The sequence below is a fragment of the Silene latifolia genome, chromosome 10 (genome assembly GCF_048544455.1).
Source record: "Silene latifolia isolate original U9 population chromosome 10, ASM4854445v1, whole genome shotgun sequence".
Classification (NCBI taxonomy): domain Eukaryota; kingdom Viridiplantae; phylum Streptophyta; class Magnoliopsida; order Caryophyllales; family Caryophyllaceae; genus Silene; species Silene latifolia.
The window spans coordinates 130,066,785-130,093,451 of NC_133535.1; the positions used below are offsets into that span (position 1 = coordinate 130,066,785).

Genomic DNA, 26,667 nt, shown 5'->3' on the forward strand with positions numbered 1-26,667 from the left:
CAAAAAAATTTAAGTTAGACGGAGCTGGTCCTTGGAGCTCAGAACGCAACGCACGCGGAAGAACAACTAGTAAATATAAAGATGCAGCATAATTGATTAGAACAAGAGGAGTAAAGAGTACTCCCTCCATTTTTTTCTTTTTGTCCCATTTTTTTCATCACAAATTCTCATTATAAACGGACAATATTCGTCTATAATGAAAGACGGACCAAATACAATACCATATTTTTAATAGGACAAACAACAAGTGAGGTGATGGGGGCAAAAAATGTCACCACGTTAATTGTATTTGACCCGTCTATAGTAATAGACAGATATACTCGTCTATAGCAAGACTAGTTGTTTTTTCATAGTCTCCAACATGGTACTTTAACTATAATTTCTGACAAGTAAATGTTACTTTTTGTAGTGGTCGAAAAATAATATTTCGGGAAAGATGGTTTGATGATAAATGTAAACTAATTTTGTGACCCGTGAAAATCACGGGTACCTTTAGAATTTATTGCTAGTGATTTCATACTAATTCTAATGTAAAATAAACTAACCCAAAAGATGTTTACACATTTAAGTAACAATTTGTTGTGCAATATTTGTACCATCGCGTTTGTCTACATCCGACGTACCAACAATTTATATCTGTACTCTCTAATGTAAACCAACAGTAAAAAAAATACTCTACATGAATTACGTCTCAAAAGTTCCAATTCTCTCCATGTCCTGGGCAATTTGGATATGTACTTTGTCACATTTTTTGAAAAACATAACCAGCCATAAAATCAGATGATACAATATTTAAAATAGAATCCCGTCACATATTCACTCAAACTATGCTGTATGACTTTCTTCTTCAAGAAATTTATAAAGTTCAAAGAGTAAGACTCCAAGGTCACTACTTCCAAACCCATTTGCTCTGCAGCTCTAGCTTCCACAACACTCGGCTCTCAAGCCTGACTTGGAGAACAACCGCACGAACTCACCTCACCCTCACCACCACGGACCACCACTCATATCCCATTCTCTCTCTAGGGCAACACTGCCCCGTCGACATTAACTTTCCATCTTCCAACCTCCGGCCGCATCCATCTCTTAGTAAGAGTTAAGATAATAATATTATTTTTTGTACAAACCAAAAATATAATATGAGAAGATAAATCAGCAGGGATTCACAACTTCCATTTGTCAACTTGGCCATAATTTACAACTTAAAAAAAAAAATACAAATGGCCTTCTAACTTGTAAAATCTAACCACCAAATTTCGCAATAAAATTAATCCTCCTATTTTATTCGGCTGAATTAGTTGATCCTGCAATTTCAGTTGTATTTAATTGGGCTTCCCATGGCTGCTTTGCTGTATTATTGTAGGAAATAGTTGAGCATAAGTTTTTTTCAATAGTATTGAATATCCATGCAATAATAATCACATTCATCACGGCCTATTAGGATTCGAGATTGATAGCAAAATGGAAAGAAAGGAATCGTCAAAGCAAAGTGAAACAACGAACTATATTGAACTAAGTTGCACTATACTCCCTACTCGCTCCATGTTCAATAATAATAATATGAGATTGTCAATGGCTACCAATCACCCCACGAGGCAATTGAACAACAAAAAAATAGAGTGTCTCTACTCAATCACATACCTTCACCCCATCATTATCATTTGACCAAAAATGCAATTATCATATATAAGTGCCACACATAATTGCATGTCCTCTTGCTAAATGGGTTTGTATTGGTGGGTTGATGATCCACTCTTTGCTACTTACGTTCTACGAGTATATAAATGTACGACAACTCCTCTAACTATGTCATTCACTTAATCCCTTCCAAATCCTCGTTAATTGGTATAGGAACATAAGTCTTTATTATATGACTTTTTTTTTTTTCAAAACCAACACCCCTGGGAAGACAGAATTTATGAAATAGGAGATAGGAGGTAGGACATCAAGAAGAAGATATTAGAACATATTGTTATATTAGGATAGAATAATTATAAAAACACAAAAGCTTCCTTATACTTCCTCTGTCCCGGTCATTTGTTTACCCTTTTTCATTTAGGGTGTCCAAGTCGATTGTTACCTTTCTTTTTTGAGAATGTATTTGATGAGCAAATTGATCCTATGCATTCAATTTGGTCCATTTGTCATCTAATAATTTGCTTCCTCCTCTCTTAGTTATCTTTGTACCAAAATGAAAAGTAAACAAAAGCAAACATGCATTACTAAGGCGGTAAGGCTATGAGTAAGAAATAAAGAACAAAGCGTTTAGGTTACCATATTGAAAAATACCGATTTGATAAGAACCAAAGAGTCTCAATTGCTTGAAAACTGCTTGAAAAAGGATTTATGATTCTAACAACCTGCAATTACATAAAAATAAGTTGTCAGGGAGGGATTAATAGAACAAATTATGAATTATGAATAATAAGAATAGCGCAAAAAGTTGTTATGATTTTTTAATGTCGTCTTATATATATAAATGGTTGCTAAGGAGTAAGGAGTATATGAAGTGCCATCGCCGTTAGCGGAGAAATTCCCACCGTAAAGGAGATAGATGAAGAGAGGAAGAGAAATAGCCATGAAGACTTAAATGAAAGATGTACAACTTGATAATATGAACGGTTGTTTTGTCTTTATGATTAGTAAATAATACTCATAAATCAAATCAAAAGACCGTTTAGTAGTCCATTTGCTTAATACTCCGTAGCTCTTCTAAGTATTTTGCAGCATCAATGAGCCCTAGAATATCAAGCGTCACAAATTTCATCATCAATACTTATTGAAATTGATAAAAAGTTGATGTGCTGGCAATTTTATTGCAAACGTGTTATTTGTAAAGCAAATGTGGCATAGCGTTAATCAGACGTGGCTTTTTACAATCACACGTGGCTTTGTTGACGTGGACTTTATGAGCCATTTTAGTTTAGGCTTTTAATAGTATTTTATAGATATTTCAGTTTAGGGATTAAAAAAATTATTCTCTAATTTATATGCGGTCAAAGTTTAGACCTCCAAAACGGAAATAGGAATAAAATAGGAAAATGGAGGGACTACCTATCTTATCGAACTGTAAAGCCACAAATTCTACCTTCAATTTTTTCTGCTGGCTTCTCTCTTGTTCTCCAACTGATCTTAGTAGTATTATACAAAATTCGATACGAAATGAGCACACGTTTAAGAAAAATCCTACCTGCTTTCTCAAAATTCCACATGTTCTAATTAAGCACTAATGTTAAATAAAAAGAGATAAACTTTAGTATGAATGGAGGTCTTATATTGGGAGACTGAATTATTTAGAACTAATGTTATATATGGAGAAATTTGATACCTTCAAATATGCAGTTAATGGTGGAGTAAAAAACAAAAAAGATAGCTTAGAAAACAATACGAGTATATCATAACAACAAATTTATCGAATATGTTTGATGAAAATTAAATTTCTTAATGCCAGCTTGGTGAAATTAGAATTTACTCCCTACGTCTCAATTTGATGATTTTTGTTTAAAATACAGCTCAGAAAATGTAAAAAAAAAAAAAAAGGTAAGAAAATGATTGGAATGCAGTAAGTAGTGAGTAGTAATAATGTTGCAATGATACGGAGACAAGAAGTTAGTTGCAGGTTAATGATTTCAGTGCAACAAATCACCGCATTCTCCATGTCTCAGTTAGTTGCTGTAACTGTTAATAAACAATTGAAGCATTTATGAATGTCGAATTCAATGCAACCGGCAATAATCACGTAGAATTGCATGGATTAGACGATGGTAGTTATGTACGTGGACTACTTGGACCTTGGTTGGGTTGTAAAGCTGTAGATCCAACCAGAAACCCCATCATAATCAATACATTCTTCCCTACAAATCATGGGATAGTGGTGATTGTTGGTCGCCTAACTGTTAGGATATATATTCACTATTCAACTACTATACTAGTCTACATTTAATACTAGCTAGCTACTTTCTATGAGTATTGCACTATATATATTTATGAAGTGGAGATGAGGTTGGATAAGAGAGTTAATAGATTTAATAGTTGTTTTATGAAGATGGCAGGAAAATTCGGTTTTATGATATGGGTTGTTGTTATAGGGGTTGTTTGTTTGGGGATTGAGGCTAGGGAGTTAGGGAAGAAAGAGGGGGAGGATAAGGTGGTGAAGCCGAATTGGTTTTTGGGTGGAGAACCTGGGTTGAGTGGTGGTGGTGGTTTTGGTGGCGGCGGAATAGCTGGTGGGTGGAAAAAGGGGTGGCACTTTGGGAAATCTTTTAGCTTTGGGAAAGGTAAAGGGTTTGGGATTGGTTATGAAACTCCTAGTATTGGAAGTTTAGGAAAACCGGATTGTTTTGGAAAGGGTGGTACTGTTGGAGGCGGTGGGGGTGGTGGTAGTGGTGGAGGAAAAGGCGGAGGAGTTAGTGGTGGTGTTGGGGGTGGCGGTGGCGGTGGAGGAGGAAGTGGAGGTGGAGGTGGGTATGGGGGTGGGGGTGGAGGCAGTCATGATGGTGGTGTGGGTGGAGGAGCAGGTCAAGGAGGTGGTGGTGGTCATGGAAGTGGTGCTGGAGGTGGAAGCGGAGGTAGCAGCAGTGGACATGGGTCAGGTGGATACTATGGTGGTGGTGGTGGGAAAACACATCCAAAGAAGCACCATGGTGGTAAAAAGAGTGGAGGTGCATATGGTGGAGGAAGTGGTGGAGGAAGTGGTAAAGGAACTGGAGGAGGTGGTGGGTATGGCTCTGGAGGAGGAAGTGGTGGAGGAGTAGGCGGTGGTGATGGAGGAGGTATTGGTAAAGGAATTGGTGGCGGTGTTGGAGGAGGAATTGGAAAGGGAATTGGAGGTGGAATTGGTAAAGGGTTAGGTGGAGGAATTGTCGGAGGGGTCGGTGGAGGTGTTGTTGGAGGGATAGGTGGAGCCGGAGGCGGCATTGGAAAAGGCATAGGGGGAGGAGTTGTTGGTGGTATCGGAAAAGGTATTGGTGGAGGCATTGGTGGAGGAGCCGGTAGTGGTGTTGGAGGAGGGATTGGAAAGGGAATCGGAGGTGGGTTCGGTAAAGGGATAGGTGGAGGAATAGTTGGGGGAGTCGGAGGAGGAGTTGTTGGAGGAATAGGTGGGGCTGGTGGTGGCATTGGAAAAGGAATAGGTGGTGGAATTGTTGGAGGAATAGGTAAAGGTATTGGTGGAGGTGTAGGTGGCGGTGATGGTGGAGCAGGTGGAATTGGAGGCATTGGTAGTGGTGTGACTGGCGGACTCGGTGGAGGCATATGGAAGGGAGTTGGCGGTGGAGTTAACGGCGGTATATGGAAGGGAATTGGTGGGGGTATTGGAGGTGGCATATGGAAGGGAGTTGGAGGAGGAATAGGTGGAGGAAGCATTAGTGCTCACCATACCTCGCCGCACCATTAGATGGCCAAAAATCAAATGTTTCATTTCTGTTAATTAATTTTCTCTTGCATTATAATTTCTTTGAATTTTTTTTTTTCTTGTATTCAGGGAGAACATTTGTTTAAAATTGAATGTATGTATTGCAATTTGCTACCTATGTTATAATAAATTAATCTTTCGTGTTACGTACTTACATTCATGAGCTAATTAAGTTTGCCACGTTGAATTGGTTATAATGAATTTTTCAGTTAGAGTATCACTACTCACTAGACATGGTATGTTTTTAATCAAGCCAAAACTTAGCTTGTTTATACGCTTTATTGGTGTAACGAGTGGAAAACGATCCAAATCGTCGTACGATCGTTTTGGTGGTAGGATCGCTACAGGATTGTTCAAGATTGGATAGAATTGTATAGGATCGATGGTAGGATTGTTCAGGATCGTAAAAAGCTTATTTGTGTTACAAATTTGTGAGTTGGTTGTTTTTCTATATTTACAACTCTAAATTAAAGGTATGTGTAATATATTGACATGATTATTAATACTTTTATATCATTAAATAAACTATTAACATTATATATCACAAATTATACCAATTTGTTTTACATAAACTTGTTTATCCAAGCTATTTGTAAGCTTTTACGATCCTCGATTCGATCCTGCGACTTAAGACATCAATTTGTATACGATTCCGTATATCATAAAAGCGGTTTTATGTAAGATCATTTTGATTTACTAAAACATACCCCCTCCGTGTCAGCCAATTGTTATCTATTCATTTTTACACAAAGAACAATACATGTGACAAAAATAAAGGAACAATTGTCACTTGCATAGTTGCATACACTAGTCACTTGTTTAATACTTGCCTAAAATAAAAATAGATAACAAATGAATGATACACCTCAAAATGGAAATAGATAACAATTCATTGGCACTGAGGGAGTAACTAATAGTAAAAAGAATGATTTGTCATCTTAGGTATAGTGTACTTGAGAAGTTTTGTGTGGTATATTCTAAACTAATGGATAATGCATTGCAAAGGCTACCTAAAACATGTTCATTTAAATATCACAAAATCTCATTTGTGACGGCACATATTCGTCACTCTGGAGTGACGGATATCATTTTACCTCACAAAATACCCACTTTTTCTCTCTCTGCAACACTATTCATGTGGTCCCCTTTCTCCACTAACCCATTTTGTTACCATTTTAACTCACAAAATATCCGCCACAAATGGTAACCCGTCACAAGGGAGACCAATTGTTTAAATATTTAATCTCATGTCTGAACAATCTTCCTCTATTTTTTTTTGCGGCTAATTTTATTTTCTTACACCTAACTTCACTAGTTTTACTTTAGTGACTTCGGGATTAAGGTATCGTAATAAGTTTTAGGAGGGGTGAGTAAAGAGAGTTGTATAATTGATAGTTGTACTAGTTTAGATCCCGCGCAATAAATACGCGGTATTTAAGCGTTTTTATTTTTGTATTACTTAATTATGTTAAATTAACACCTCATTAATTTTGCATATTTCACGTCATTATATTTTGATATGAGAAACAAAAAAAAATGAATTGTAAAATTATTCAAGAAAACTGAGTAAATTGAAATGTAACATAATGTTGGTATCTCATTAACGTAATTATTCATTTTCCTCGTTATTGTACTTTTTTTTGAGAAAAAAAATAACTTCAAATTAATTCAAGAGAATTGAGAAATGTGCTTAAATGTATGTTTTTAAAAAGTATTTTTTTTATACCACAAAACTAATGATTCCAATTTATAAATTCTCTCAAAAAATTTTTGTCATTAAAGTAATCAAAACTGTTGTGAAATATTATAGTCAAGGGCGGACCCACCTGGTAGCAAAGGGTGGCGCCTGCTACCCCAAACGTAAAAAAAATTTGTTATGGGTTGGATTTTTGCTATCCAAATATTGCTTAATAATGGATAAGTACATATTAGCGCATTAAATGTACAATAAACATCATATGGTTCAATAGTAAGGGCTTTGTTTTTTCACCAATGGGTCCCGGGTTCGATTCTCATAAAATGCATATTCCCTCTTTTTTTTGCTCAATTCTACATATATAAAACGAAAGCAATAAAAATTCGCTAAATTACAAGATAAAAAATTTAGTCGATGAATTAGAAAAAATAAATTAATTAATAAATCGTAAATTAGTAAGAAATATAACATGAATTGAAATTTTAGTTCGGAAGTAACAAAATTTAAGTTATTATGTAACCGGTCATTGTACTCGTTATACATATTGTGAATTAGATTTAACAAGTTATGTACTATATATTTTTCTCAATCCGAAAATATATTGATATATGTGGGCTAAATTTTCCTGATTATAGTATAATATTATATGGATGTCCATATCTTAAAATATTATAGAGTATATTATCTTTTGGAAACTCTACCCTCATTGTATGTGTATATATACCCCCTCATCTATATATATATATATATATATATATATATATATATATATATATATATATATATATATATATATATATATATATATATATATATATATAGAGGCCGGATCCGGTGAGGTACCTCATTATGGCGAGGCGGCCGGTCTCACCAAATGACTACCTTGGACTGATTTGCATTATACATTGATGGGCTGATTTTGTAATGTTGGACTGAAAAAACAAGGATGAAAATTAGGGGTCAACAAGAAAACTTTTCATTTGGTCCAAAACACTTTCTCTCTCTAAACTAAACAAAAGCCCAAATACCTTATTCTCTCTAATCTAAACAAAAGGCCCAAATTCTTTCCTTCCAAAATTAATGAGCTTTCACGTTATACAAAAACACTCAATTTGGGGCGTCGATTTCAAAGAGAGCTAAAATATCATCAAATTTGTGAGACGATTTCATCAAATTAATCAAATTCTGACAATCAAATAGGCGAATTCATCAAATTAATCGATTTCTTAGAAGATTTCGAGGTAATTTCGAGGTAATTTCATATTATTTGATGAAAAATTGATTTTCTTAACTTCGTTCATTAATTGATGATATAATGATCAAATTTGAACAAAATCGAATTTTTTGTAAATTTATAAGGATCAAAATCAAGTATTTCGGTAGTTTAGGGTTTGAATTCGATCAAAACTGAGCAATTGAGCAATTTCGGAATTCGCGGTGTAAAATTTGTTGATTTTGTTAATTCATTCATTAATTGATTATAATTCATTCATTAATAAGGCTCAAATTGACGTTGCAGCTTTAATTTCAATGGAGATTACGGACATTACAATAACTGGTGATAATACTGCTGTTGAAACAGGTAATCTCCGTTTTTTTCGCTATTTTATGAAGCTGTTTTGCTATTCTCCTGATTTTGTGAATATGTGAGGTTATATTGTGAATCTAAGAAGTTATTTCGTAAATCTGAGAAGTTATTTCGTTAATGTAGGCTATAATATCCTGAATTTGATCGAAAATAATCAATTTCGCCCTACTTATTATGGTATTACTGCTGATGTTGCAGGTCTAACTCCTGATACTGCAACGACTCCTGATAATAGTGCTATTACAACAGGTATTCTGTTTTGTCCCTATTTTATGAATTTGAGACGTTTTTTTGTTCTGGTTTTGTGAATCTGAGAGGTTATTTTGCGAATCTAGGAGCTAATTTTGTGCATCTGAGAGGATATTTTGAAAATATAAACTGCTCGGTTTTGTGAATCTGAGAGGTTATTTTGCAAATCTAGGAGCTAATTTTGTGAATCGAGAGGTTATTTTGTAAATATAGACTGCTCGGTTTTGTGAATCTGAGAGGTTATTTTGCGAATCTAGGAGCTAATTTTGCGTATCTATAACATCCTGAAACTTGGATCGTGGCAGAAATTGTTTGACATTGTCTATTTTGTGAATTAGAGTGCTTATTTTGTGAATATAAGAGCTAAATATAATATTCAGAAAACTTAAAAATCTTGTAATTTTTCATCACATAAAATTTCGCAGGCAACATTCAAAAATAAAATAAACTTAAAACAACAACATTCAAAAATAAAATAAACTGAAAAGCTGAAAAATTAAACAAGATATGATATTTGTTTAGTTTATCAATCACCCCTATTTGTTCGAGGCAATGCACATAGAGCAATATTGATATAGCTATAGGTGCGGCGTTCATCCGCATCGACGAGTTGATCTTCCTGCATGTTTAAATGGATATGGGACTCTTCTACATACTGGAGTGTAGCTAAAATATTGTGAATCAAGCCTTGATGCTACCCATAGAAAGGGCCCCCTGAACTCGGGAATAGGTAGCCACCATTCGGATCTAGTACGCCCAAATTGCTCGAACTTCTCCTGCAACTTAAAAGCCTGTTTGCAGCCATTGCCATTTGTGCCAAATTGTATTAGTACTATTCCCATAAAATGACAAGTCTGTCTGCAGATAACAGGCACCAAAGACTCTATCTCATAACCTTGGCTCATTAAACAATCTGCCAATTTAGAGAGGTCAGGACAAACATACTTCCCTTTTTGATTCATATAACCTGGAACATTCGCCAAAACACAAGTATAGGGAAATACAAATAAATGAGACATTGTGTGCAAGAGGGATTTTTGAAATGTTTTACAGAAGAGAGAAGAGAGGTTATTGGTATATACTATTATGTTTCAGAAATTAGGTATTTATAGGCCTGGTATTTGGCACAACTGTCAAAAGTGCCTGTTCACATTACCCATGTATTAAATTTTTTGATTGAATGTTTGATTGTTCAATGTCAAAAGTGCCTGTTCACATTACCCATGTATTAAATTTTTTGATTGAATGGAACTGTTATTAACAAATCAACAAAATATCTAGATACATACAACCTGACCTTTTCTTAAAAGTGAATTCATAATCTTCACCAAAATTTTTTTTTTTAATTATTTGAACTAATAATCTGATACTTTATTTAGTGAATCTCGGATTTTATTTGGTGAATCTCAACCTATAGTTAGTGAATCTTGGGCCTTATTTTCTGAATCTCTGTTGTTAAACGTTACTGATGCAATTTATTTATTTCTTATAGTTAGTGAATCTTGGACCCTAGTTTGTGAATCTAAAACATCAACTAATAACACGGGTTAGTTGAAGTATTAATACATGTCCGACAAAAACGATATTGTATAATTAATTCAATATACATTAATCAAATATAAAACGCTTATATTTAATTTTACGAATTAACTGGTTAATTCGCCTTAGCCCATGATATTTAATCCGTATTAAATATAATATCTCAACATCACATTTTGACTAATTTCTAGTCAAATAACTCGGACTAACTGGTTAGTCAGATTTGGCATCTACATGACTGTATTTTCATACCGTCACGTCTCTCAAACGTATCCTATAGGTGTGACTTTTAGGGACCAGTTGATCACCGCCATCTGTATGACAATAACGTCAAACTTATCTAGCAAGCCAACCGTTATTGATAAACGTGGATCAACTGATAATAATACCAAAAGTATGCCCTTTGATCCTTTTAGAGGTTTATAAGTCCTTGCACTAACTGTTAAGGACACCAACCCCAACAAGCTCCCACTTGTCCGTACAAGTGCATGTGCAATGACGTTATCCGCACTAACTGGAGGACACAAGCTCCAACAAACTCCCACTTGTCCGTACAAGTGTATGTGCGATAACCGATTCTCATATTCATTTAAAATTTCTCCCACTCAATGTAAAACAATTTGCAGATCTGGATCCACAAAGGTCGTATTTTACAATCGATCTGTATCTAGAGTGGTTTCCCCGACTAGAGAGTAACTCAACTGATAAAACGAATCCGTATCCGAGCATGGCCATGCATTTCGATTCTGACTCCTCGAGTGGCCCTGAGAAATATCGAGTACCTGATAAAGGCTGAATATTTCCTTCAACTCGACTCCTTCCGATCTAAGCACAGCATGAAATGACCCAGAAAAAAATCTACTTGGCCCCCTGTTACGGATGACCGTGAGAAAGAAACCAAAGTCACCCAAAATCCGCCTTAGTCTCAAGAGACAGTCGATAGTCAAAAGAATCGACTCTTAGGATCACCATGGAGGTCCTATCCACGACCGGGCACCGAATGTTATAAAACATTTAGGACTCCACGTCGATGTCACAATTGTGTCCTACGAAATATCCGTATAAATCGCCTTTGTGATTGGTCACCAACCGGTTGACTTATGGCTCGTTGAACCCACCATCAACCAACGTCACAAAATAATTGCCGAGTTATCACTCATGTGGGCAATTAAGGACCAAACATATAATGTTCGTTCAATTCACTTTGTGGTGTTCAAAATTTGTCGTACAAATCCACATGAAAAACAAAATATATATATAAAATATCAAAACGATGATGTCGTATAGAGTACAAGAGAGAATGAATCTGATCCATAAAAGAGTACTACAACTTAGGAACACGTTTAATTCCCATGGAATTAACATGCCCTTCATGCTTATCTTGTCGTAATGCTTTAGTGAGAGGATCTCTATGTTATCATCTCAGTAGCAATCTTTTCTATCACTACTTCCTTTTGCTCCACGTAATCCCGGATTAGATGAGCTTTCCGTTGTACATGTCTAGACTTGTTGCTAGACTTTGGCCCCTTAGCTTGGAAGATGGCACCACTATTGTCGCAATAGATGGTGATCGGGTCATTCGAACTAGGCACTACAGAGAGCCCATATAAGAATTGACGCATCCATATCGCTTCCTTTGTAGCTTCGGACGCGGCATAGTACTCGGACTCGGTCGTAGAATCTGCTTTAAAGCTTTGTTTCGAACTCTTCCAGGTGATCAGCAGCGCCATTAAGAGTAAAAACGAATCCAGACCGAGATTTCGAGTCATCTCGATCCGTTTGGAAGCTAGCATCTGCAGAATCGGTTGCGCATAGCTTTTGATCGCCTCCATAAGTCAATGCCCAATCTTTAGTCCTCCGTAGGTACTTAAGAATGTTCTTGACACCACCAATGTGGTTCACCTGGATGCTGTTGGAATCGACTTGTCATACTCAATGCATATGCCACGTCCGGACGTGTGCATATCATGGCATACATGATTGATCCTATTGCCGAGGCATAAGGAATCCGTGTCATGCGCTCTTTCTCTTCCGGTGTCTCTGGTGCCTGAGACTTGCTCAAATGCACCCCTGGAGCCATAGGAAGGAACCCCTTCTTGGAGTTAGTCATGCTTTGAATCTCTCTAGGACTTTGTCTATGTAAGACTCCCGATCGAGAGATAACATCCGTCGTGATCTATCTCGATAGATACGGATGCCTAGAATTCTTTGTGCCTCTCCCAGATCTTTCATCCGGAAATGGTTTTTCAACCATACTTTCACCGAAGTTAAGAGAGGTATGTCATTCCCAATCAGGAGTATGTCGTCAACATACAATATTAGGAAGACAATCTTGCTCCCACTCGACTTGATATATAAACATGGTTCCTCGACCGATCGAGTAAATCCATTTTCTTTAATCACTTGGTCGAAGCGATGATTCCAACTCCGAGATGCTTGCTTAAGTCCATAAATGGAACGCTTAAGTTTGCATACTTTCTTAGGATGTTGTGGATCGATGAAACCTTCGGGTTGCACCATGTACAACTCTTCCTCCAAAAAGCCGTTTAAGAAGGTGGTTTTCACGTCCATTTGCCAAATTTCATAGTCATGAAAAGCAGCGATCGCTAAGATAATCCGAATGGAACGCAAAGATGACTACGGGTGCGAAAATTTCATCGTAGTGCAAACCTGGCACTTGGGTGAAACCTTTAGCAACTAGTCGTGCTTTATAGATATCTTGTTGACCTTCCACAGAATGCTTTATCTTGTAAAGCCATTTGCATTGAAGGGGACGAACCTTAGTAGGTAAGTCAACAAGATCCCACACGTTGTTCTCATACATGGAGTCCATCTCGGATTGCATGGCTTCAAGCCATAGCTTTGAGTCAGAACTAGTCATGGCACCTTTATAGGTTGCGGGTTCACTACTCGTTAAGAGTAGAACGTCATCTATGTCATGTTCCTCGACCATACCAATGTATCTGTCCGGAGGAATAGAGACTCTTCCCGACCTCCTAGGTTCCTCAGGAATATTCACCGCAGCCGGGATTGAAGGAACAGGTTCCTCCAATGGTTGCTCGGTGTTTGGTTCTGGAATCTCCGACAGGTCGAAGGTTCTATCACTCTTTGCATTCTCGAGAAATTCCTTCTCTAAGAATGTCGCACTAGCCGCAACAAAAACACGTTGTTCGGTTGGCGCATAGAAGTAATGACCAAGTGTTCCTTTAGGATAACCTATAAAGTATGTCTTGACCGATCGCGGGCCGAGCTTATCCTCGTGTCTCCACTTGACATAAGCCTCGCAGCCCCAAACCCGTATAAAGGACAAGTTAGGGACCGTTCCCTTCCATAGTTCATATGGAGTCTTGTCAACACTTTAGACGGACTTGGTTAAGTATTAGAGCAAATGACGAGAAGAGCATAACCCCACAATGAGTCAGGCAACACGGAGTGACTCATCATGGATCGAACCATATCAAGTAGTGTTCGATTTCTCCGTTCGGACACACCGTTCAACCGAGGTGTTCCAGTGGAGTTAATCGTAGGGCAATCCCACAGTCCTTTAGGTGTTGATCAAACTCGTGAGAAAGATACTCGCCACCACGATCCGAACGCAGTGTTTTAATCTTTCTACCCAATAGGTTCTGCCCCTATTCTCGGTATTCCTTGAATTTATCAAAGGATTCACTTTTGTGCTTCATTAAGTAGACATATCCATATCTACTTAAATCGTCCGTGAAAGTGATGAAATACCTATAGCCTTCTCGTGCGGTGATTGACATAGGTCCACATACATCCGTGTGTATGAGTCCTAATAGGTCAGCAGCGCGCATTCCAACACCTTTGAAGGAAATCCGAGTCATCTTTCCGATGAGACATGATTCACACGTGCCAAATGATTGAAAATCAAAGGCCGAGATAGCTCCATGTTTAATGAGCTGTTTTACGCGTTTCTCATTAATGTGTCCCATACGGCAGTGCCATAGATACGTTTGATCTTTGTCACCAACCTTTAACCTTTTATTCGTTACGTGTAATATTTCGGTGGTCTGATCTAAAACATAAATTCCGTTCATGGAGACTGCCTTGCCATAAATCATATCGTGTAAAGAGAAAATGCAAGTATTATTCTCTATTACAAATGAAAAACAAGTTTGTCAAGTGCGGCTGAAATAATGTTTTTCGAAAGACTAGGAACATAATAGCAATCATATAATGATAACTCAAATCCACTAGGAAGCTGGATCACATATGTTCCCCTCGAGACGGCAGCCACTCTTGCTCCATTCCCGACACGCAGGTCAACCTCACCCTTTACGAGAGGCTCGAGATTTCGGAGGCCCTGCACATGATTACACAGATGAGAACCACAACCAGTATCAAGTACCCAAGTTCCGTAACTTGCGTGGTTAATCTCAATCATATGAATAAAAGTAGAAGAAGAGGAAGACATACCAACAGGTTTAACACGACCTGCCTTTAAGTCCTCATGATAAACAGGACATGTGCATCTCCAATGCCCAGTCTTGTGGCAATGATGGCATTCCATGTTTTCATTCTTGCTCTTTGTCGTGCCTGATGAGGTGCTCGACTCACCAGGCCCATTCTTACCTGAACCCGACTTCTTGAACTTCGCCTTACCTACCGCTAGGTTTGCCTGAGCTTTGCCCTTACCCTTTCCCTTGTTTGTCACAACGAGAACATCCTGTTTCATGCTCCCACTGAACTTCATGTCCTTCTCGGTCCATACGAGGAGGGAGTGCAGTTCATGGGGAGTTTTCTTCAAATCATTCATATAGTAATTCGCTCTAAATTGCGAATAACCATCGTGGAGTGAGTGAAGTATGCGGTCGATCACAATGTTCTCGCTGATCTTACAATCAAAGGTCTCCAGCTTCTCGACATTCTCAATCATGCTGAGAATGTGTGGGCTAACCGGTTGGCCCTTCTGGAGTCTCGCATCAAAGAAGCGAGTGGTATGCTCATAGGTCACGATTCTCGGTGCTTTCGAGAATTCCTTAGTGAGTGTGGTGAAAATCTTGTTTGCACCTTGGGCTATGAAGCGTTTCTGCAAATTGGGTTCCATTGCAAAAATGAGTACGTTTTTAATCGCACCCGCTTCCAAGGCGAAATCGTTATACTTGTCGATCTCGTTAACTCCAGCCGTGGGGCCTGGGTGTGACGGCATGGGCTCAAGCAGAAATCTGAGCTTCCGTCGGCGGCGAGCGGCAAGATTCCGTAATGCTGCCTCCCGTCCGCGAAGTTTGATCCATCATTCTTCAGTCGAGTTGACTGATTCATCTGATTCATGAAGATCCAAAGCCAGGACTCACGGTCCAATGTGGCACTAGGCATTGGGTCGTTCAAGTGACCAGCCATTTTGTTACTAGCAGTTTAACAGTTCGTGATCTACACTGAAAAGGAAAGAAAAACAAAACGAAATAAGCAACTCATCGAGGTGATTTAAGTCTATTTTAAAATTCATTTTAAACATGTAGACTCTCGCACTTGCATAATTGATCTCCCTCAAGAATGATACAAGTGATCCCAAGACTCAATTTCTGTAAACCGATCGGCCAACCTGTTAGCTAATTCTTCCCTAAGAACTCTTGGTCGATAGATTTCCGTAAATCCTATCTATAGTCCACCATAGTCACAGGATCGTACGAGTGACCATGGTGTTGAGATAAAATAGGTCAATCGGTTCCAACTTACCCGACGTAGAAGGGGTCATATTATGCCTACCGACGAAGAAGGGACTCATTGGAGTTTGACCTATAAAGACCGTTCTCAATTTTTGTTTATACGAGGAAGATCCCATCAACTAAATTATAATTCATATTAAGTGAACGAATAACTAGCGTCTGCGTGAATGAATTAATTTGGGTGATGGCTTAAAAACGTGTGACATACGAATGTCAAGGAAAACTAACTCGTGACCTCTATATGTGTCAGTTTTCATGCAATAATTAGGTGGTTTGGTTTTTAGGCGGAATATGATGCATACTATCGTTACGATAAAATAAATAATTGAATGCAATACGTAAATAAAATTTCCTAGTGTGGCCTATCCTAATAAAAAGAACAAAATACAACTTTGGAATCCACCGTTGGACCCAAGAAGCTTGTCTTGTTGTTCCATCTTGATCCAGTTAGCGGGAGTGAGCATCTGGTCTCCGTCTTTGGTCTTCTCAAAATTACAATTAAAATTACAAAAATAAACCTATTTACATTCTAATTAAAACTGTAATTACAAGTGAAAAATCCAAAACGAAGATACGAGATCTCAAAATACAACCAAGACCGTGTTCCATCATTACGGTAACACGTTCTACTAAGGCCACACTAAGTTACAACTGATTGCAAAATTAAATACGTAATAAGAGGCATTCACAAGCATTCAAAATTAACGATAAAAAAAAAAAATGCATCAACTAAAACAAATTCATTCGTGACATAATTCCGTAATTATGTTAAATTTATCCAAACCACCTTTTAATGATTAAAATTCATGTGATAAAACCGCTTCTATCATTTAATTTTAATCCATTACAATCCGTTACTTTAAATACGCTTTAAAATAACTTAATGGTACGTGTGTGAACTGTTTCACAATCATAGCGAGTGTACAATATCCGTATAATGTACATTTTGTAGCCAAAAGAAAATTTAAAGCAAAAAGAATAAATTTTCAAAGCTGTCAAAACAGAAATCCTTCGATCCAGGGACACAGGTGCTCGATCGAGGAATGAAAGGGCTCGATCGACTGAACTGCAAGTCGATCGAGAGGTGTGCTAATCAGGAAGTACTCGATCGACAAAACTGGTAGTCGATCGAGGACTTATATCAGCAATACTGCTCGATCGAGTACGAGGACTTCTCGATCGAGCAGTGGGGTTTTAAAAGCAGGTCGATCGAGTACAGCAAGGACTCGATCGAGTAAAAACATGTCAGAAAAACCATTCGATCGACTAAAAACATGCTCGATCGAGGGAAAAAGTTTCTGGAAAACATAAAACCCTCGTGAAAACAGTTTGACAAAACAAAATCAATTGCAATTTTGATCAAAAACGCATCAAAAACAATTTAACAATTGACAAAACTTGACATGTTGCTGTAATCTCCGTATAAAACAACAATATGCATAAAAACAAATCGAAAACAAGGTGATAAAACCGTGTAAAACATGTCACGGTTTCAACAAGAACAAAAACCGAATCAGCCGTGAATACATGGCACGGAATTCGAGACAAAACAACCGTTTCAAAATCGGTTTTATGAAAAACACATGGAAAAATTTACGTGGCCTCGCACTGATACCACTTGTGGGGTAATATCCGTATAAGACCCTCTAAATTTAGGACTATAACGTAAATTTAGCATGCGATTATCGTCATAAAACATAAATACAATAGAGAAACGATAAGGAACAAGAATTAACCTCGGGTCCTTTATAGTGCGGCGTAAAGAACAGAAATCAAACGAGATTCCCTCCTAATTGTTGCACCCAAGACTTGTCCGAGATATGCCCTTGTGCTAGATGGTGTTCTCCGATTGCCTTGCAATATTGGGAGAACTTGTTGTGAGGTTTTCGAGATGTGAGATCTAGGTTTTTCAGAGAAGAATGCTCTTCAAAACCCTAATTATTTTTCACTAATGATGATTAGGTCAGAAGGGAGGAGAAGCTCTCCCTTTTGATCTCCTAATCTCGGCCAAACCGAGTCCATGGGGAGGAAATGGGCTTTTCCATTTCCTCTTCATTTCAACTCGTAGTCCGTACCCAAATGACTAAATGTATATGACGCGGTTTTTATAAATCGTCATCGGTTATCGGCTATTAAAACATCAACTAATAACACGGGTTAGTTGAAGTATTAATACATGTCCGACAAAAACGATATTGTATAATTAATTCAATATACATTAATCAAATATAAAACGCTTATATTTAATTTTACGAATTAACTGGTTAATTCGCCTTAGCCCATGATATTTAATCCGTATTAAATATAATATCTCAACATCACATTTTGACTAATTTCTAGTCAAATAACTCGGACTAACTGGTTAGTCAGATTTGGCATCTACATGACTGTATTTTCATACCGTCACGTCTCTCAAACGTATCCTATAGGTGTGACTTTTAGGGACCAGTTGATCACCGCCATCTGTATGACAATAACGTCAAACTTATCTAGCAAGCCAACCGTTATTGATAAACGTGGATCAACTGATAATAATACCAAAAGTATGCCCTTTGATCCTTTTAGAGGTTTATAAGTCCTTGCACTAACTGTTAAGGACACCAACCCCAACATAGTTTGTGAACCTCAGACCCTTGTTTGTGAATCTTGGGCCTTATTTTCTGAATCTTGGGCCTTATTTTCTGAATCTCAGCCTATAGTTAGTGAATCTTGGACCCTAGTTTGTGAATCTTGGACCCTAGTTTGTGAACCTCAGACCCTTGTTTGTGAATCTTGGGCCTTATTTTCTGAATATTGGGCCTTATTTTCTGAATCTCAGCCTATAGTTAGTGAATCTTGGACCCCAGTTTGTGAAACTAGAAGGTTATTTTGTGAAACTTAAGTAACTAATATATACAACCTGGGTAAGATTAAAACTAAATAAGATGACAAATTCTGAAAAGTTTGCACAAGTCCGCACCATTGAATGCTTTAATTGTCTTGTATCAGTAATATTGCATGCTTTCTTATCTATGGTTGTCCTTGTATTCATACTTATTATGGTGTTCCTACTATTTTGTTAATTTGAAACATTATTATCGTGAAACTGTATTTGTTAATATAAGAGCTAATAAGGCTCAAATTGACGTTGCAGCTTCAATTTCAATGGAGATTACAGACATTACAGTAACTGGTGATAATATTGCTGTTGAAACAGGTAATCTCCTTTTTTTTCGCTATTATCCTGATTTTTTGAATATGTGAGGTTATTTTCTGAATCTAAGAGTGAATTTTGTAAATCTGATAAGTTATTTCGTGAATGTATGCTATAATATCCTGAATTTGATCAAAATTTATCAATTTCGTCCTACTTATTATAGTGTTCCTGCTAATGTTGCAGGTCTAACTCCTGATACTACAAAATGACTCGATAAGAGTGCTAGTGCAACAGGTATTCTGTTTTGTCCCTATTTTATGAATTTGAGACGTTATTTTGGTCTGGTTTTGTGAATCTGAGAAGTTTATTTGCGAATCTAGGAGCTAATTTTGTGCATCTGAGAGGTTATTTTGAAAAATATAGACTAATATCCCGAAACTTGGTTTGTGACAGAGGAACTTAGATGCTAATATTGTGAAACTTGATTTGTGAATCGCCTATGTTGCTCTGTTTGGCAAAACTTACTAATTGAACCGAAGAAACATCAATCTTTTATGAATTTGAGATGTTATTTTTTTGAGATTGTTTTGCTATTCTCCTTATTTTGTGAATCGATGACTTATTTTGTGAATATAAGAGCTAATTATGTGAATTTGATAGGTTATTTAGTGAATATAGACTATAAGATTATGAAGCTTGGTTTGTGGCGGATTGTTTAACATTGTCTATTTTGTGAATCAGAGTGCTTATTTTGTAAATATAAGAGCAAATTATTTGTATCTAGTAGGTTATCTATTGAAATATAGACTATAAGATCCTGAAACTTGGTTTGTGGCATAGATTATTAACCTTATATGCTAATATTGTGGAACTTTATTTGTTAATCTCCTATCTTGCACTTTTGGCTTATTTTGTGAATCTACAATTTTCAGTTGTTGATTCCAATGTTAATTGCGGTGAAGCTTCTACCTCTACTGTGTTAACAAGCCCTACAGTACCAACTATTTCCACACCTACTACTCTTATAACTTACACACCGAGTGGCAGCCAACAATGGATAAATAGGATTGATGAAAAGTTTACACCAAATGATTGGGAAAACATTTATTGACTTAGACTCGGCGATCTTTGTTTTATGAAACGTACACCGTTGCTTGTGGGTTTAAATCAAGGAAATCTTCAAGCAAAAGGTTTCGTGATGATATTATCGAAACAAAGTGCATGGTTTGCAATCGGGAAGGCTGTAATAAGAAGAAAAGACGACCTGCCCTAACTGGTGTTGCGAAAAAGGCGGATGAATCCGTTGCATCGAAATAACGAAAATAGGTAGTACAAAGAGCAAACCGAACAAACCAACTGCTAAACGTAGGGTGAAAAAAGGTGGAGGAGAGGCAGAGAGTTCCAACAAAGGGTCAACCACAAGAATAACAAAGATTAGAAGGTGGGGCTGTCCAAAGAATGATAAAGTTCAAGTTCCATGAGAACAAGTACATGGTTGACGTGTTTATTGAGGGTCACAATCACCCGCTTGATGTTGTGAAAAATAAGGAATTTGAGAAACTTGCTGAAATATCAATGAATTTCATATGCAAATGATTGTCAGCAATTCAAAAGCAAATGTTGGTCCTAGCTTAACACACCAACTATGCACTCAACAATTGGGTGGTTTTCAAAATGTCGGGGCAACAGTCAAGCAATTCAAAAATTTTCAGAGGGAAATGAAGTGTCTAATGAACAGTCATGATGGGGAAATGTTCAAATCACGCTTAGACACCCTAGCTGAAACAAAAGGGCTCCACTTTGTTTATGAAAAAGATTCCAAGAATGCATTGACAAGGATTTTCTGGACGAATTGTGACATGCAAAGAGCGTATGCTCTGTTTGGGGATGGAGTTTCATACGACCCAACTTATGGTACAAACAAGTACAACATGACGTTCACGCCTTTCACGGGCATTGACCATCATAAAAGGTCAACCACATTTGCATGTGCGCTTATAGAACATGAAAACGATGAGTCATTCATGTGGGTATTTGACCGATTTAAAGCGGCTATGGGTGGGAAAGAGCCCAACTACATAATCACCGACGAAGACCCGGAATAATTAAAGCGATTCCGGTATGTTTATGAAATTTGCAATTCGTACCTATTAACTTGTGAAACTTCATATTAAATTGTGAATCCTACATTTGTTTTGTTGATTCTAGTTGGCACTGGAAAATAGGATGGTTGTAATAATTTGTTTGGTTTTTTGTTTATGTGAATCGTAGTGCTTATTATGCGAAACTAGATCATGAATTTGTGAAACTGGGGTAAAAATATGTTTCACGTACTTATATCGCGAATAAGGCACAAAATTTATATAGTCTGAATCCGAGGCTAAGACATGAGATTCACAAAATAACCCCCCAGATTTACAAAATAAGCTATAGGATTCACAAAATAAGCTATATGATGTATAGTCCGAATCTGAGGATAAGACTTGAGATTTACATAATAGTGCATCGTATGACTTTGTTATGTGAAACTGCGTGAATTTAGTTATTATAAAATGATGGTGACGGTCGATAATTTGATTTTGTTCATTGCAGCTAAGTTCAAAACAGCGAAACATCGGTTTTACATGTGGCACATCATGAAGAAAATAACCGACAAGGTTGTGAGTAAAATTTGTAGAGATACCGACTTTTTAACCCGTATGAACGGTGTTGTATGGGACGATGACCTGGAGCCCGGGGAATTTGAAGAGAAGTGGCTTAAAGTCATGAACGATTTCTCCTTGGAAGACAATACGTGGTTGAATGGGAAGTTCGCTGATAGACACACATGGATACCCGCTTATTTCAGAAATGTGCCAATGGGCGATTTACTACGAACTACACAAAGGTCAGAGAGTGCTAATAGTTTCTTTAAGCGGTTTGAAAACAAATACGGGACATTAATCGAGTTCTTGGTGCGCTATGAAAGCGCCACCGACCACCAAATGCACTGCTTTGAAGCTCCGTGAAGAGGAGAATGCGAATTCAATCCTGAAACACTCGTATGGATCAAAATGGGAGACACAAGCAGTGAGAAGCTATACCCATGCGATGTTCTATGAGTTCCAAAACCAGGTGAAGCTTTCAATAAATACCTGCAGTTTGGTTGGATACACTCCGCCAGATCCTGTGACGAACTTTGAAGTGTCGTTAGTTGAGGATGCAAAGAAAGGACTAAAATTTGCGATGAGTGCGGTAGAAGCACGAATGATGTAAGGTGCACATGTAAACTGTTTGAAAGGAGAGGTATTTTATGCAGTCACATCATTTGGGTTTGTTCGGGAAAGTTTAAGGACATACCTGATAAATATATTTTGCAAAGGTGGAGCAAGAATGCACTCAAAAGTGACGTTTATGATTGGAATGGGAATCATTAGAGAAATACAACAATACCAAGTACAAAACAGATTGGAATGTCTGTGGTGTGGTCTCGAGATTCATTAATCGTTGGTATGCTCAAAAGGAAAGAAGAGTCGGATGTGAGAGAGTTTGCCAAGTTAATCAAGGAATTCAGGACAAAACTAGAGGGAAACACTCAACCGTTGACAAAACAACAACAGATTGAGCTTCTCTTGGCTGCAAGGTTCCAGAAGAAACCAACATCTTACCGCCTAATGTGTCTAGGAACAAAGGCTGTGGTAAACGGTTGGTGAGCAAGAAAAATAAGGCAATCAAGAAGGCGGAAAAAGCAAAAAGGTTGTGTGCTAACTGTAAGCGCAAGGGCAACCACGACAAAAGGAATTGTCCATATGATTTTGCAGACCTTCCTCCAAAGGAACCAGGTTTGTATTCATCTACGCAACTACATCTGATATTAATCAAGTATTTTATTTATCTGTTTATCTTATTTTGAGAATCCCGAGGGTTGCTTTGTGAATCCCAGGTCTTAATTTGTGAATCCTGGGTCTTGTTATGTGAATCACATATCTTTATTTGTGAATCACAGAAATGAGACTGATTGTATGTAGTAACAACCTGATATAATTCCTCACTTTGTAACATAAATGACAACAGTTGGCTTATATGAATGTGATTCACGTCGTGTCACCCAATTTTGCATGATCCTCACTTTTATTATTGTACATCTAATGTTTGTAAACATCTTTCTAATTCCAGCTCTGTCTTTTACGTAGAGAGAGCTAGCGGACGAAGAAGTAGAAGAGGAAGGGGATGAGGATGAAGAATGAAGGAAAGAGTCTTCTTTCCTTGAGAAATAGATATGATGATTGAAGAAGACACTGACAATTTTGAAAGGAGCAGTCTTTTAGTTTGGCAACATATTTATTTGTTTATCTTATTTTTGTGAATCTGAGAGATTCTTTTGTGAATGTAAGAGGTTTTTTTATGAATCTTAAATCTTAATATGTACAAAAGACCTGGAAATCTTATTTTTGGCATTAAACCAATTCTCAAGCACGCTTTCTTATTTCTTTACCCACCTGAAACAATTAGACACCCTCCCTACCTCCCACCACAAACACTGATCTTTGATCGCCTCCCACCACTTCCACCGCTAGCTGTAACTACCACCGCTAGCCGTCACTTCCACCGTCTATCGCCACTCCCACCGCCTATTCTACCACCAATATTTTCGTCGATGACCCTTCCTACGAACGAATTTCATTGTATTATAGCAAGAAGGTTAGATTCAATTCAAATCTTATTTTAATCTTTGAAGATTTGTTTAGTATTTTGAATCTATTCAATTGTAATGATTTAAGAAGTAGTTTAATGCGAAAACATAAGATTATAATCAAAAAAATTGATCGTTGTAATAAGATCGGTTTAGTACTCGCCTGGAATATAATCATAAATTACTTCTACATATATAGCACATCATATATTTGATCAATTATTTGATCAAGGTTTTATATTTAATTGTGATAATGGAGATTTTGGCATATAGAAGTACAAAGACAAATTAATAATCCGGAAAGTAGTTACGGATTTCAAAACGAATATCACTGAAAACATCATTATCACCTTCAACCCAATCCACCGGGTCGTTCTCCCATGCAAGCGGAATTGTCCCGAACGCAAAGGAAGGCCCCTTCGCATACAAATATGCGACCAGTCCCAAATCATCTCTATTAGCAACCCATAAATATGGTCCTGACGGAGGTTTAACGTTTTCAAACCACCACCTCGAAGCTTCATTATTAGAAAAAGCGCGCTCCAATTTGCGCGCTTGAAGGAAGCAATTGCGCTCATCTCCCCCTCCAAACTCGATCATTGCATGTCCCTTGAACGACCCATTGTCAGTAATAGCCGGGTGGATAGCTTGAACTAAATTTAATCCAGCACCCCGAATAATTTCTACTAATCTGTCAAGATCATATGAGAGAGTTTCCTTTCCAAACCCATCTCTTGTGCTTGGCAAATTATAAAGAATGCACATCACAGGTTTGACGTACGATATTTCGGAATGGCGTCCGAAACTTTCTATCAATCAAAGGATGCATCAGATTCATAGCCATCAGATTCATAGCCATCAGATTCATAGCCATCAGATTCATACGATGCATCAGATGAATTATTAGAAGGCATAATGGTTTTAGAGGGAATTCACTATGGATTAAGTTTGAAGTTTCGGGATAGACGGGTATGGAGGGTTAAATAAATAGATGTGAAACAAAGAGATGTGAGTAACTAAAGAGAATGAAACAAAGAGATGTGAAACAAAACCTATTTATATAGAAACAAACCGATTGATGAAACAAAGAGATGCATCAGATGCAATGGATAGAGTTGAAATGTGTTTGGTGTGAAACGTTTTAAATAAAGAGAATGAATGAATGTTTTGTGTGAAACGTTGTAAATAACAACATTCATGGCACTTGCCACGATGTGTAGAAATGTCTAGAAATGTGTATGTGTGGTAAATAATTAACACAGATGAAATGTTTAGAAATATGTAAATGACGGTTTAATCCAAAAAGTATTGAAACTCATTCTTCGTTTAATCCCAGGTCTTAATTTGTGAATCCTGGGTCTTGTTATGTGAATCACATATCTTTATTTGTGAATCACAGAAATGAGACTGATTGTATGTAGTAACCTGATATAATTCCTCACTTTGTAACATAAATGACAACAGTTGGCTTATATGAATGTGATTCACGTCGTGTCACCCAATTTTGCATGATCCTCACTTTTATTATTGTACATCTAATGTTTGTAAACATCTTTCTAATTCCAGCTCTGTCTTTTACGTAGGGAGAGCTAGCGGACGAAGAAGTAGAAGAGGAAGGGGATGAGGATGAAGAATGAAGGAAAGAGTCTTCTTTCCTTGAGAAATAGATATGATGATTGAAGAAGACACTGACAATTTTGAAAGGAGCAGTCTTTTAGTTTGGCAACATATTTATTTGTTTATCTTATTTTTGTGAATCTGAGAGATTCTTTTGTGAATGTAAGAGGTTTTTTTATGAATCTTAAATCTTAATATGTACAAAAGACCTGGAAATCTTATTTGTTGGTATTAATTTGTGAATCCTGGGTCTAATTTTCGCGATTATTAGGAAGATTCGTAATCTTATTAGAAAGGAACGGTCAACTGGCTAAACGGTCTTATTTTGTGAACGACACAATTTAAATATTATTTCATGAATCTTACCGTGTGAATGACAATATATAAATCCGAGGTCTAATATTGTGAATCGACTTGTTTTGTGAATCCATCTTTTGTGAATATCGTCTTTTTTTTTTGAATCTCAGACATTCTTATTCTTTTGTAAATCTCAGGTCTCATTTTATTGACTTGTTTTGTGAATCCATCTTTTTGTGAATATCGTCCTTTTTTTTTTTTGAATCTCAGACATTCTTTTGTGAATCTCAGGTCTAATTTTGCGAATCAGACGCTTTATAAATCATCCACGTTAAATTTCACAACTTCAAGCGACTAATCAATTCCATTGATTAAAGTCAACTATTACAAACGGAGATCTACTAAATAAGCAGATTAACACCCAACTAAATGACTAATAACATATTCACTAGAATACTTGATAGATCCTGCATATACCATCTAATACTATACTAACATAATACTTGATTGTATCCACCACAAGTTAAATCCCACGCATAAGGGACAAATGCCTCCGACGAACCAACCAGAGATAAGTAAGTATACACTGCATAACACCCAAAACTCACAGCAAAAGAATAAATGCTGCCCCGTTTCTACTACACGCTCACAAAGACAATCATGAAGAATAAATTCCCAACCAGAGAAGCATACACTGAAGAACGATCTCCCTACTTCACATCACATCACCACCATAGACAAGCACATCTTGCTACTTATACTCCTATATCAGA

General features: G+C 37.1%; 1 protein-coding gene and 1 long non-coding RNA gene across 2 annotated transcripts; both read left to right on the top strand.

Annotated features, from left to right (window-relative positions):
* The first annotated feature begins 8,622 nt into the window (after nt 1-8,622).
* LOC141609183 (uncharacterized) lies at nt 8,623-19,370 on the top strand. The gene is made up of 3 exons (XR_012527271.1): nt 8,623-8,691; nt 8,896-8,946; nt 19,306-19,370. It is a non-coding gene; the product is annotated as an uncharacterized LOC141609183 (long non-coding RNA).
* Nucleotides 19,371-20,900: 1,530 nt separating this feature from the next.
* On the top strand, nt 20,901-21,413 carry LOC141608221 (protein FAR1-RELATED SEQUENCE 5-like). Its single transcript, XM_074427583.1, has one exon. The coding sequence runs from the start codon at nt 20,901-20,903 to the stop codon at nt 21,411-21,413; it is 513 nt and encodes a 170-aa protein (XP_074283684.1).
* Nucleotides 21,414-26,667: the final 5,254 nt, after the last annotated feature.

Coding starts and splice junctions, on each gene's coding strand:
- LOC141608221 (XM_074427583.1), top strand. CDS start 20,901: ATGATTGTCAGCAATTCAAAAGCAAATGTTGGTCCTAGCTTAACACAC.